This window comes from Gymnoscopelus microlampas (genome assembly GCF_963454915.1).
Source record: "Gymnoscopelus microlampas genome assembly, chromosome: 14".
In the NCBI taxonomy this organism is placed as follows: domain Eukaryota; kingdom Metazoa; phylum Chordata; class Actinopteri; order Myctophiformes; family Myctophidae; genus Gymnoscopelus; species Gymnoscopelus microlampas.
This window is the reverse complement of record NC_139951.1, coordinates 17,719,410-17,733,484: the sequence shown is the minus strand read 5'-3', so window position 1 is coordinate 17,733,484 and position 14,075 is coordinate 17,719,410. Positions and strand designations below refer to the sequence as shown.

The window sequence follows — 14,075 nt, the reverse complement described above, 5'->3', positions numbered from 1 at the left end:
AGAGTCAATACAGTGCCCATGGATTCATCAACGTTTTGTATTTTCTGGACAGATGCAAACCGTGCAACCCATGCATTATAACTTGATCTCTTAAAACCTTTTTTCCTCATCTAGAGAATCCCTGGCTCTGATGTCCAGCCTGGACTGCGGTTCTTTGGTCTGTCTATTAGCCAGTCTTCTTTTGACCTCAGTCGAGACAACCTGCCTGACTTGGCAGTGGGTTCAAAGGGTGCTGTCTTCCTACTCAGGTAAATATAAAGAATGGTGTAATTCTATCCCTGGTGTTATTCTGGTCTTCTATACCTCTACCTCAAGACATCAAACCCTTTTACACCTATTGCTTGAGCCCGTTTCTAGCACATCTGAAAACTTCTGCATACAGAAGGCACTAAAAAGGTCTTTTCGTCTGACTTTCTTTTTTTTACTTGATCTGAAAGGAAAACATGTGACACAATTTCATCATTAGTGCCATCAGAATGTCTATAAGTGTGACTGTTACACTCCCCAGAAAAGTGTCACACTTGTGGACACACAGCTCAATATCTTGTTGCCAGTATGAGTAATAGAACCAGACCTGGAAGACAGTCTCCCATTCTGTTTGTAATGATTGCATTATGGAGGAAATTGTTGACTGTCTTGCATTTACTTTTAGCAGACAATGACTGCACATTATAAGATTTTTTTTTGTAAATATTTATAAATACGCAGTGGTGGACTAAATACTCAACCCCAGTACTTGAGTAAAAGTACATATACTAATGGTCAAATTTACTTCCCTACAGTACAAGTAAAAGTAGCTCAGTCAAATGTTATTTGAGTAAAAGTACAAAGTAATAGCTTTTAGATATACTTAAGTATTCAAAAGTACATGCTTTTAAAAATACTTAAGTGCAAGTAGAAGTAAAAGTAAAAGTATGAGTAAATGTATTTAATATACATACATACGTATTTTTCTTTTATGTCTGTGTGTGCGTTTTTTCATAACATGGACTTCAGATAAGGCCATGGGGTGTTCTTGGAGGTTTGTCAGGCTGATTCAGCTGCTGATCAGACTCAGTTCGTTCTTCTCCTGCTGCCGCCATTACCGTGCTTTGTTTTGAGTTGAAACAAGAACTAAAAAAAGTGGTGGACACACTACTTCAACATGCCAGACAACACTGTTCTGTGTGAAAGCCATCAAACCTCAGAATGGTGAAGTAGAGTGAAAGCGTCTTCACAGCTTTCATGACATATCTGACAATTCAGCAATAATGTCTTTGGCAACGTTACGAGTGACTCCCTAGTCCCTGTGTAGCATGCAGTTTAACCTGTAACCTGTGTAGCATGCAGGGCCTCCATCAGGTGCACAAAACCAGTGCTCGAGCACCTGCCCGTTTGCTTTCATAGGAGAAATTGCCTTTCTCTTATTTAAATATCGGTCTTGCTGAACCACAGTTGCTCTCCACCTGCTCTCATTCAATACAATGTAGTTTAGGTCGCTTTGTTTTCTCATCCTGATAAGTCTGAAAACGTTTTAGTTGAGCATGGCAGTCTCCATGTTTCTTGTTATAAAAGGCACGAAAATAGCAAATAAAGAACACTTTTAAAAACACGCAGCAGAAGGAGGAAATGTAAACATTTCTCAGACATATGTGGGTTTGAAGTGTGGTTCACATTATAGGACATTATGCAAGTAACACTCAACAGTGTGAACTTGCTACAGTAGGTTCTGTTGACAGGCTTTGTATCAGGGCTTATCTATGAATCATTATCATTCATATTTGTAATTATATGAAGTATGTACACTTTTACTAGACTGGGTCTATATTGTTTAAGTTATCTGTTGCCTAAATTGCTACTGTCCTCCACATAGTGGGGGTTGGGGGTATAGTTGGGTAGTCTTTCTTACAATTTATATTTGCTAATAGTATGTTGGATTCATGCATATTTTCAGACATATAAAACAAAACAAAAAAAGTATCAGAAAATAAAATGGGCGAGGACCACCTAGGGGTCACTGAATATACCCATGATGTAGATTCCAGTGCAGAGTCTTTACTATGATAGGTTTCCTTCTTTGAAGAACGCAGCGTGTGGCCAAGCACAGAAACAGCACTTGTAAAAGTAATTAATGATGTCCGCTGACGACAAAAATGTATCTGTTCTCCTACTCCTTGATTTAACCGCTGCTTTTGATACGATTGATCACACAATTCTACTACAACGCATGGAGTACTGGATTGGTTTGTCAGGCACAGCCTTGTTTTGGTTTTACTCTTACCTAACAGGCAGAAGCTATTTTGTCAGTCTAGCTAACTTTGACTCAGACAAACACGACATCTGTTCTGGTATTCCACAGGGCTTAATTCTGGGTCCCTTATTGTTCTCCCTGTATATACTACCGCTGGGAGAACTCATCGCCGATCAGAGAGTGAACTTCCATTTCTATGCTGATGATACCCAGCTGTATCTTTCAGTAGCTCCAGACGACCGCTGCGCTCTAGACCCATTGTTGACCTTTCTGTCCAATATAAAATGCTGGATGAGTGAGAACTTTCTTAAGATAAATGAGGATAAAACAGAAGTTCTCATAATTGGCTCCAGTGAGCAGAGAGAATCAATAATAAGTAGACTTGGTAACCTGGCTGTAGAAAGTAACACCACAGTAAAGAACCTGGGGGTTATTATCGATTCTGAATTGAATTTTAATACACACATTAATCATGTCACCAAGATTGCTTTCTTTCATCTTAGAAATATTGCGCGAATTAGAGACTATCTGTCGTTAGACGATGCAAAAACGTTGATCCACGCTTTTGTTTTCTCTCGGCTTGATTACTGCAACGCACTCTACTGGCCTGCCAAAGAAAACAACTGACAGATTACAACTTGTTCAAAATGCGGCAGCCAGCAGCATTCTGCTTTTACGGACCGACAGTGTGGAATAAACTCCCATTACACCTAAAACAGGCAGCCTCTGTCGATAGCTTTAAAGCACAGCTCAAGACCTATTTCTTCACTCTTGCTTTTAGCTGATTCTTTGGTTGATTTTTAAGTCCTCACTGTATTGCCTATTTTAATGTTGTTTTATGCTTTTGCTTTTATTTTATTTTTGTTTGCTTTATTGTTAAATTGGTTGTAACTGTAATTGTATTCTTGCTCTGTAAATCACTTTGAGATGCATTTCATGTCATTGAAGGTGCTATACAAATAAAGTTTATTATTATTATTAATTGCATTTTAGGAAAAAAAGGAGAAAAACAGCCAACCTAATTAGTACTTCACAGCCTTCAGAAATCTACTGAGTGAAAGTAAAAAGTATTAAAAAAATCTAATACTCAAGTAAAGCAGAAATACTCAAAATCTGTACTTAAGTACAGTACTCAAGTAAAGTTACTGTCCACCACTGTAAATACATCATTTTGTCATACTGTATTCCTTTTAGATTATTTCACCATGGTACTCTTACGGTAAATCAAGTACATTCTGTACTATTGCCCCTTCCCTTACAAAGTAAATGAGAGTAAAGGAAAAGGTGATTCCAGCGATTCTTCCATTTCCAGATCTAAGCCAATAGTAATGGTGGAAGCACAGGTGACATTCAGCCCAGCTGAGATCCCCACCAACAACCCAGACTGCAATTCTCCTTTGAACAACACAGCTAAAGTCTGCTTCACTATGACTCGCCACTCAGGTTTTTTTCTAATTTCTTCTAAGTCTATACACCACAGAGCCATTTTAGCATTTAAAATACTTTTATGTAAAGATTATATTTTTAACTAATGTCTAAACAGTTCCAGCTCAAGCACGGATTAATTATACATTGACACTGGATTCAACCCGCAAAACAAACAACCGTGCTTACATCGAGACACCAAAACGACGAGAGCTGTTCAAGTCTTTTACCCTTGACATGACAAAGACACACTGCTTTTCACATAAATTCAACATTAAGGTAGGTTGGTAATCTGAATAAGCATAATTTAGAGAAATCAGTTTTTATTGAACGTTTGACTACTGTATGAATCTTTTCATAATAATGCCCTCTCATTGCAGGCTTGTGCAGAGGATGCTCTGAATGCACTGTCTAATGAACTTAGATTCACCTTTGAAGGTATTCCATCTTCAGTCAAGCTCAGTCCAAGCCTTGAATTGAAAGCTCAGACAACCACCTATCATCCTGTAAGTGTCTGTCTGCCTGCCTGCCTGCCTGTGTGTCTGTCTATACGTCTGTCTGTATATCGTTTCATAGGTCCAAATATTTACTGTAGAATAATAATAATAATAATAATAATAATAATAATAATAATAATAATAATACATAAGATTTATATAGTGCTTTTCTAGGTACTCAAAGTCGCTTAATGAATGAATGCAATGGTAATTCTTTTGATTTAGAGTTTGAGAAAGGACAGACTACCCTTGCCAAGAGAGCTTGACATTAGAGCTTGCAGATTAGACAGAATGATTGGAAATTGAAAAAAATCGGCATACTGTAGCTAGCTTTATGGCTTTCCAGTTCAGAGTAAATTCATGTTCAAACAGCTTGTAAGATCATCATGTCATTATTGCTGTTTGAAAGAAAACGTGATTAACACGGTTGACTTCATCCCTTGTACAACAGTTAGGGTTTGAAATAAACTGTGGCACTGATGACCGCTGTACTGACAACCTCAAAGTTGATTTCAACTTTACCAGGTGAGACATAATGTACACATGTCCTGTAAGAGTGTGCTTACTGTACTTTGTTGATGAACCAGTGCCATTACTTACCCTATAAATAGTTTCAATACATATGGAAAATCTACAGCCTGTTGTGGCCCTTAACAATGAAGGCAAATCTGATTTTGTGGGCTTGCTTGTCTTTCAAGTCATGTCACATTTAGTTATAAAGGACATTTAAAAATAAATCTCCTTTGCCACAATGCTAAATCATAAAAAAAAACACAGACATAAACTAGAAAAAGTGCTCCTCGGAGGACAGGTCTCCACCAGGTCAGGTAGGATAGTGTGGGGCAGCAATGTTCGGAATTCGCCAATCAGGCTGGAATGTGCAAAATCGGACGGATCCGTCTTGATCAGTTGACTATAGAGATCATGTGTACGGATTTGCGTGATGTTTGGATAAAATCTGAAGAAGTAATATAAAAAAATGAGTTTTATATAAGTTGTTGGCCTCCTGGTGGCGCTATAATAGGGCAATGTTGAAAGGGTGGCATTTGTTCGTCAACGTAGTGCAAATGTGCGTGCGAAGTTTCACCGCAATCGGACGCTGCGTTCATGATTTGCAACATTTTGGTCAAAACGGGCCACTCCTGCAAACTTTAGATGTCAATCTTAGCCAATCAGGATGGAATATGAAACATCTAACAGATCCGTCTTGATCACATGACTATAGAGATCATGTCTACCGATTTGCGTGATTTGCGGCATTTTGTTCAAAACGGGCTAACTTTGGAAGCCATTTTTAGCCAATCAGCATGGAATATGAAAAATCGGAAAGACAAGTCTCGTTTAATGACTATAGAGATACTGTGTACCGATTTGCGTGATGTTTGGACAAAAGCTGTAAGAGTACGGTGAAAAAAATGTGTTTTGCAAAAAGCGGCCTCCTGGTGGCGCTATAATAGGCCCATGTGAAATAATTGGGGCAGAGGTTCTGAATTGGCATCCAGGGAGTGTGTGTGCACAGTTTCGCTGCGATCAAGCCAACGGTGCGGGAGATTAGCTGTTCACAGACGGACACACACACACGGACGGACACACGGACGGACACACGGACGGACGGACGGACGGACGGACGGACGGACAGACAGGGTGCAAAACATACTCTCTTGCCATGCCTTTCGGCCTGGCGGAGACAACAACAAGATACACAGCTCAAAGGCACAAATACACAATAATTATAATAATAATAATAATAATAATAACTAGAAAAAGTGCTCCTCGGAGCACAGGTCTCCGCCAGGTCAGGTAGGTTATTTTGGCCTCCTGGTGGCACTATAATAGGCCAATGTGAAAAGGGTGCCATGTCTTCCTGGGCCGTGCACAGCAATGGGACACTGCATTCATGATTTGAGACATTTTGTTCTAAAAATGTGTTTTGCTAAATTTGACCTGCTGGTGGCGCTACAACAGGCCAATGTCGAAAGGGTGGCATTTGTTCTTCAACATAGTGTGAATGTGCGTGGAAAGTTTCACTGTAATCAGACGCTGCGTTCATGATTTGCGGCATTTTTTTTCAAACAAGCCACTACTGCAAACCTTAGATGTTAATCTTAGTCAATCAGGATGGAATATGAAAAATCAAACAGATCCGTCTTGATCACATGACTATAGAGATCATGTGTACCGATTTGCGTGAAATTTGGATAAAATGGGAAGGAGTAATATAAAACAAATTGTTTTACATAAGTCGGCCTCTTGGTGGCGCTATAAAAGCCAGATGTGAAAAATGCAGGGCAAAGGCTTTTCCTTGGCCTCTAGGGAGTGTGCATACAAAGTTTTATACAAATTGGTGCAGTTATAGGTAAAAACACGAATCGGCCTGTTATAGCGCCACCATGAGGCTGATTTAAAAGAATTGAAGTGGCATTTCATCCTCGGCCTAGTGGGAATGTGCGTGCAGAATTTCAGGGAAATTGCATGCTGTGATCATGATTTGAGGCATTTTGTTCAAAACGGAGCACTCCTGCAAACTTTGGAAGCCATTTTTAGCCAATCAGGATGGAATATGAAAAATCTCAAATACGGCTTTCGTTTAATGACTATAGAGATACTGTCCACCGATTTGCGTGATGTTTGGACAAAATCTGTAGGAGTACTGTCAAGAAATGTGTTTTGCACAAACTGGCCTCCTGGTGGCGCTATAACAGGCCCATGTTATAGGTTCTGAATTGGCATCCAGGGAGTGTGTGTGCACAGTTTCGCAGCGAGCGGGCCAACGGTGCCGTAGATTAGCTGTTCACAGACGGACACACACACGGACGGACACACACACACACACACACACACACACACACACACACACACACGGGGACACACACGGACGGACTGGGGGTAAAACATACTCTCTCGCCATGCCTTTCGGCCTGGCGGAGACAATAAAAAACATCATGGGGATTGAAATGCTAGCAAATAAAAATGAGTTCTTGAGCTTTAAAAGATTCAATAGAGTGATGGGGAGATCAAACAGGGAGAGGAAAGCTGTTCCACAGTCTAGGGGCTGTGTCAGCAAAGACCCCTGAACTTAAGTTTGGGTCAGGGGACAGCTAGGTCAGTCGACCTAAGAGACTTAGAGGTAATGTAGAAGGGGGGTTTTGTTTGACCTTTTAAGGCAGCTCTCCACCGCACCGACGTCGGCGACGGTAAGCGTCTGACTGACCAGCTGTAAAAACCTTTATTGTCTCCGCCAGGTCGAAAGGCATGGCCGAGACTATGTTTTTCACCCTGTCTGTCCGTCTGGCCGTCCATGTGTGTGTCCATCTGTCTGTGAACAGCTAATCTCCGGCACTGTTGGCCCGGTCGCTGCCAAACTGTGCAAACACACTCCCTGGATGCCAAAGCCGAATCTCTGCCCCAAATGTTTCAGATTGGCCAGTTATAGCGCCACCAGGAGGTCGATGTTTGGAAAACACATTTGTTGATATCACTCCTACAGATTTTGTCCAAACATCACACAAATCGGTACACAGTATCTCTATAGTCATGTGATCAAGACAGATGTGTCCGATATTTCATATTCCATCCTAATTGGCTAACATTGGCTTCCAAAGTTTACAGGAAAGGTCCGTTTTGAACAAAATGCCTCAAATCATGAATGCAGCAAGCGATTTCAGTGAAATCTTGCATGCACATTCCCACTAGGCCGAGGAAGAAATGCCACCCTTTTCACATTGGCCTGTTATAGCGCCACCAGCCGGTCTAATTTAGCAAAACACATTTTTGGAACAAAATGGCTCAAATCATGAATGCAGTGTCCGATTGCCGTGAAGGGCCTAAGAAGAAGTGTCCCCCTTTGCATATTGGCCTATTATAGCGCCAACATGAGGAAACAATAACCTACCTGGCCTGGCGGAGAAGACCTGTGCTCCGAGGAGCACTTTTTCTAGTTTTATTTTCTCCCGACACCTTGATTTTCCCCTCATTACGTTTGATAGAGGGATAATAAAAACATGATTGATACACCGAATGAACATAGATGCTTCACAGATTATAAATAACTTTGAATTATAACAAAGTATGGCCGAGCTAAACTGCCGGTTGTTACGCCACATAACACCTGTGTCCTACAAACAAAGACGTGCGTGTGTGGCTCATGCAGGGACGTATAGAGAATGTTAGAGGGGCAGGGGCTGAAATTTCGAAAAGGGCATTTTTGACAAAGGTTTCGTTTCTGTTTTTGCATCAGCTCTAGAGAAGTTAAAGTGGGCATTGATGAACTGTTGAACGTAATGGTGTCAGTTGAGAACAGAGAGGAGAACTCGTACAACAGTCGTGTCATCCTCACATACCCTCCTGGGCTCTCATACAGGAAGTTCACCATACAGCAGGTAAGGCAGTATTGCCACGGTAACGTCAATGCAACGTAACTAACCCCAAATTCAGCCTTAATAAGTTGTTCTCATTGATCAAAGAAGATGTGTGATTAACATGCTTTGTGGTTTTCTTTGTCTTTACCAAGGGAAGAGTGGAATGTAACTCTATAGACAGTGAGAATGGTTTATCACGGGGGAAGAGTGACTGCACCATTGACAAGCCTATTTTCAAAAGCAATGCCAAGGTTCAACTTTTAGATTTCTGACATATCTTCCCCTCTCACATTATCTGCAAGTTTGTTTTGACTGTTTTTGTAGATGAATAGGCTTAAGTGTTTTAAAGTGCTTTGTCTGATCCATTCCATTCTAGGCTTTTTTCACTGTCTCCTATGGGATAGATATCAACAGTAAACTTGACAGAAAGATGCTGATCACTGCAAATGCAACAAGGTACTGTTGTCTGGTGGAAAAACTTGCACTGTGTGGTTGAGTGCTTTCTATCATTGCATTACTAGGAATTATTTCTCTTTGGTTTCAGCGGAAATGCCGAGCATTCCTCAGAAATTGGGGACTTTTACCGGTGGAAGGAGATTGATGTGAAGTACAGCATTTTTCTTTCCATTTCCAATCCCAATCCAAGGTTTGCATTGTTTCTTATCATTCACACAGTCATTATTTTTAAGTTAAAAAAATCTTTAAAAAAAATAAATATATATATTTCTATTCAGTTCACTCAGCTACACCAATTTCACCTTTGGAAAAAATAATCTGCAGACACCACTTCCACAATCAATTACGGTAAAACATCTTATGTAAATATTTGATGTTAATGTATTAAATGAAGCTTTTAGGTTTGCTGTTGTGACATCAAGGGACATCAAGGAATACATCCCCCTTCTTTCTATCATGTCCTATCTCCTCTCAGGTTTTAAATTATGTGAGAGCCTTTAATGTTACGGTGGTCATCAAGGTGCCGGTGAGAATTGGTGTTAAAGACATCTGGGTGAATCCTGGTGGTATAAAGGTAAATTACATGGATGGACACTTCAATGCATGTTGGAACTCAAACACACCAACCTTCAAACTGCTCTGTGGAAAAAGTGTTTCTCATGTCAGATTCAGTTCAATGAGTTAGGGTTATTTGATGTGCTATTAATGTGACTCTAATGTTATATTTTCCAACATTCAGATTCCAGGCTGCAGCAGATCTAAGGACGAGGTACCTAGCCTTCCAGATTTTGTGGATAACATCAAGAAAAATCATGAAGTGGTAAATATGGCTATATCAATCAATCAATCAACTTTGTTTGTGCAGACTCAGGGGTCCATTAAAAACACATAACATAAAAACACTATACATACAAAAACACCCCTACACCATAAAAACATCAGCTATTACAAAAGACAATCATACCAGTGTTTCCAAAAAGTAGACCGATATCTGGTAACACTGATGCTAGGGTATTTTTATATACACACACCCGCTCATAAACAGTTCCAACAGCCGGAGCCGTCCCCCGTCTCTCACACACACAAACACACACACACACACACACACACACACACACACACACACACACACACACACACACACACACACACACACACACACACACACACACACACACACACACACACACACACACACACACACACACACAGGTACATCTTCCTTGGAGAAGTTGTTCTCCCGGCCGACTCGTGTCGTCTGTCAACATGAAAATACTTGAAATAATTATTTCAAGTATTTTCATGTTGACAGACGACATTATAATGTACTTTCTGACACGTGCCTCGCCAACGTGCATGTGCACGTGCGTGGCCGCGCATACACGGCCGCGGACCCGAGCGAACAGACAGACACACACAAACGGCTGTAGATGATCATCGTGTTGCCATGTCCGCTTATTATAAGCGACTTGGGCTCTCTTCTTTTGGGATTGTTTTATAGACCTGGTTGCTTGTTTCTCTCACGAAACCTGGCAAGCCTGGAAAGATTCATTCATCCCATAGGTTGGGGGGCTGTAACCAAGACGACAGTCCCATTGGCCGAGCCAAACTCAGAATCTCCATTGTTTACAGCAAAACGCAAATAAACATGTTAAATTGTGGCGAAGAGAAAAAGGGGCTCCCTCACGGTGTGCATATATTAATGATCAATGGCCATGTGCAAGTGCAGAGCAATTGCTTAAAGGAGGAGTTCACCCCAAAAAAATCTTATTTTCTATCAATTGCACACCCCAGGAAGCCTTGAATTCATGGATTTGTTTTTGTTTTTGTCGCATTCCTAAGCCAATAATTTGATGACTGGGTGTATTTCCGGTAGGAGACACAAATAATCTACTTTGTGTCTCCTACCGGATACATTAGCCGGTAGGAGACAGGAATCAAATTATTAGTTTAGGAATGCGACAAAAACTTAGTCATTTTTTGGGTGAACTACTCCTTTAAGCCACTGAGGAGAACCAAGCAAGATTGACTGACTGACTGATGACTGCGTGATGACTGACTGACTGATATTTATAAAATTATATGTAGGATATGCTGAAAACAGTAAATTTCATAACATTTTGCTTTGAATTTGTCCTCTACCTACCCATAGGACTGTTCCGTTGCCACATGTACAGTGTTCAGATGCAACGTGTTCATGGGGAAAGATCAGCATGACGTTTACAACATCTCTGCTAACCTGAGCTCAGGATGGATCGAGCAGGTAAATATTATGTCTAAAATATGTGGTGTTTATTCAACACTGAACACTATATTTTAGATCTCAATCATTGCTGTAACTGTAGGTAAAGTAAGGGAACTGTAGTGTTAAACTATGTCAAGAATAAAGTTTACACTGAGTTAAAACAATAAATGATCATTGGTGGTTGAAGATGGTTAAAATGATTTAAAGCATCTCATATCATTGGGCAAATTAAAATTATTCCCATGTCTTTCCTCAGATTATAATTTTGGTTCATGCAGGTTTAATCATTATTATTTCCATTATGGTGAGTGGGTGAATATTAAATTCTGGGTGATGTCAGAGCTGATCCATGCATCACTAATCTACACATTTTAGCCCTTATTGACACTCATTAGGCAGAAATGTGACCAACCATCCTTGATTACCATCATTTAAAGCAAACAACCAGTAAAGCCAGTAAAGATCAGAGCTTTGAATTTGAGCAAAACGCTCCTCATCTTCTTCCCTCTTTACTTCTGACCCACAGATTGGTCTCCAGTCGGCCAAATTCCTTTTGATCACCACAGCCACTTTGGAGTATGACAGAGACCAATACATCTTCTTTTCAACACAGTCTAAAAACAACCCCCCAGTTCAAAAGGTAACATTCCGTTAATACGTTCATTGTACTCTTTTACTAATTTAAAAGATTTGAATGTGATGTTGAATGTAATTGTTGTTCTCAGATTGTGGCCACAGTAGAGGTGTACACTGAGACAGACCTCACCAACTGGATCATTGGTGGAACCGTGGGAGGACTTGTTCTTTTGGCTTTGATCACTGCTGGCTTATATAAGGTAATACACTGTATACACTGTTCTTTAAAGGGCTATGGCAGCCATCATGAAGTAGGCTATGCATGAAATCATCAGCTCATCGCATAGATGCTTTGTCAATCACATGGCATCATTGTGTAGGTGCTAAGTACCCTTTCATGTCAGCCAGTGCTGCATCCCAGTTTATGCATACACCAGATCCTTATCATAACCTTAACCGTACCAATAGTGTCTAACCTTAAATAAATGTAACTAAATAAACCCATTCTCACAATTTGATTGGCTAGGGGCACTATAATACTTTCATTCTACCAAAGTTATTATAGTTAGTTAAATTGAAACTGAAGAATAAAAAACAAAAAAAACAGCAACATAGAAATATGTTAAAGCGGCACCATGTAACTTCTTTTTAATTAATTAAACAATATTTTGTCCAGACCTCTGTCTGTATGGTAGAGTATGTTAATACAATATAACATATACAATTGGGGTTGTTGTATTTTGTCTCCCTGCTCTTCTATTGAGACATTTAGATTGTGTCAAAGGTCATGTCTCACCTAGACACAGGATCTGACACGAATTTTGACCTGATGGTCAAGATTCAATTTATCCCCTGAGCAAGCAGACGGGCTCTATTAGCTCAATGGTAAAAAAGTTCAGCATTTGTACAGGAAACCGGGTTCAAATCCGTGGTAGAAGAGTAAAGTTACATAGTGCAGCTTTAATTAACTAATAATTTAGTAAATTATAATCAAATCAAATTATATGGATGTCTGGATTCACATGGGAATAGGGTGGCTCCAGTGTAGAATGTGAAAGTCTGACTTCATGTGACCAGCCTGTGATGTCAGTCATGTATGACACTGTGTCTGTCAGTCAGTTTGTCTGTCCATCCACCATTTTGGTACCAAACAACGTATCTTGAAAACTATTGCCATATACGTTTCTGTGCACATTCATGAACCCAAGGATGGCCCCTACTGTTTTTGGTGACGCAGTTTTATGCAGCATTAGCACAGAAATTCCGGGCACATGCTATTTTTGCCATTCAATAATTTGTCATTGTTTAATGATGGCGGCTTAATGCTGCATTGCTGGATTTATACTAGTTTTTCTCTTCATGTATATGTTGGTGTATCCTACTCTCAGGCTGGGTTTTTCAAGAGTCAGTACAAGCAGATGATTGCTGAACAGGGTGGAGAAGGACAAGGTCCAGAAGATGGTGGAGCACAACCACCAGAAGAACAACAGTGAACATAAGGACACAGATCAGGGACGCAACCATGTGCAGTATGGAATGTACTTACTGTATAGTACTTTGCATTGCATTGGATCATTTCATTCTGTTCTATTGTTTTCATCCTTGCTCATTACATGTTATTGCAGATAAATCGTATAATAACATGGTATAATGACATTCAACTTTAGTACACCAGACAAATAACACATTTGATCAGTACTTACTGTTAGAAAACATTGTGCCATCTACATTTCTTAATATACTATGTTGGCTTGGGACAAAAAACAAACAAAAACAAAAAAACTCCACTGAGGAGAATTTATATTTTATTCACTGTTACTGACTGTGGGCAGTTTTTGATTTTGCTTTATATTAATTAACATACTATGCATATTCTTTTTCTAATGTATAAAATTGTTTTACATTAAAGGTTTCATGACGTTCAGTTTTACCACACATTAAAAGTCTTTGTCATGGTCCTTCAAACGTGTATAGAAAGTTTTAACAAAAAAATCCACTCCATTGATCCATGGCAGGTGTTTTTCTCTCACATTTCTAAAGCCTTTTCAACTGCAATGAAAAAATAAATCTTTGCCTGCGGGTGTCGCTGGTGAGGGATTTTGCCTGTCAATCATCGCCTCTGCTCCGCCCCCCCCAAAGGAAAGGATAGGGGAGGGGAGGGGCGAGGAGGAGAGTGGGCGGGATTAATCGGCTGTGACCTCACTGCCGAAGGGCCAAGCTCAGATTACTTTTCAGCCTAATTATTCAGAAAACCCCAGACCACAGAAAATCCACTGAATGTTCAAAGT

At 40.1% G+C, this 14,075-nt stretch overlaps 1 protein-coding gene across 1 annotated transcript in view; it reads left to right on the top strand.

The window, feature by feature from the left end:
• Positions 1–13,318, top strand: part of LOC311060924 (integrin alpha-M-like) — a 28,354-nt gene extending 15,036 nt beyond the window's left edge. The window contains exons 15-30 of the mRNA XM_084079323.1: positions 115–248; positions 3,543–3,673; positions 3,774–3,934; positions 4,036–4,161; positions 4,604–4,677; positions 8,390–8,531; positions 8,663–8,761; positions 8,887–8,966; positions 9,055–9,156; positions 9,245–9,314; positions 9,442–9,540; positions 9,706–9,786; positions 11,119–11,229; positions 11,738–11,851; positions 11,937–12,047; positions 13,176–13,318. Coding sequence (XP_083935449.1) covers positions 115–248; positions 3,543–3,673; positions 3,774–3,934; positions 4,036–4,161; positions 4,604–4,677; positions 8,390–8,531; positions 8,663–8,761; positions 8,887–8,966; positions 9,055–9,156; positions 9,245–9,314; positions 9,442–9,540; positions 9,706–9,786; positions 11,119–11,229; positions 11,738–11,851; positions 11,937–12,047; positions 13,176–13,280 — 1,740 coding nt within the window. The 3' untranslated portion in view covers positions 13,281–13,318. The remainder of the gene's footprint in view (positions 1–114; positions 249–3,542; positions 3,674–3,773; positions 3,935–4,035; positions 4,162–4,603; positions 4,678–8,389; positions 8,532–8,662; positions 8,762–8,886; positions 8,967–9,054; positions 9,157–9,244; positions 9,315–9,441; positions 9,541–9,705; positions 9,787–11,118; positions 11,230–11,737; positions 11,852–11,936; positions 12,048–13,175) is intronic.
• The last annotated feature ends 757 nt before the right edge of the window (positions 13,319–14,075 follow it).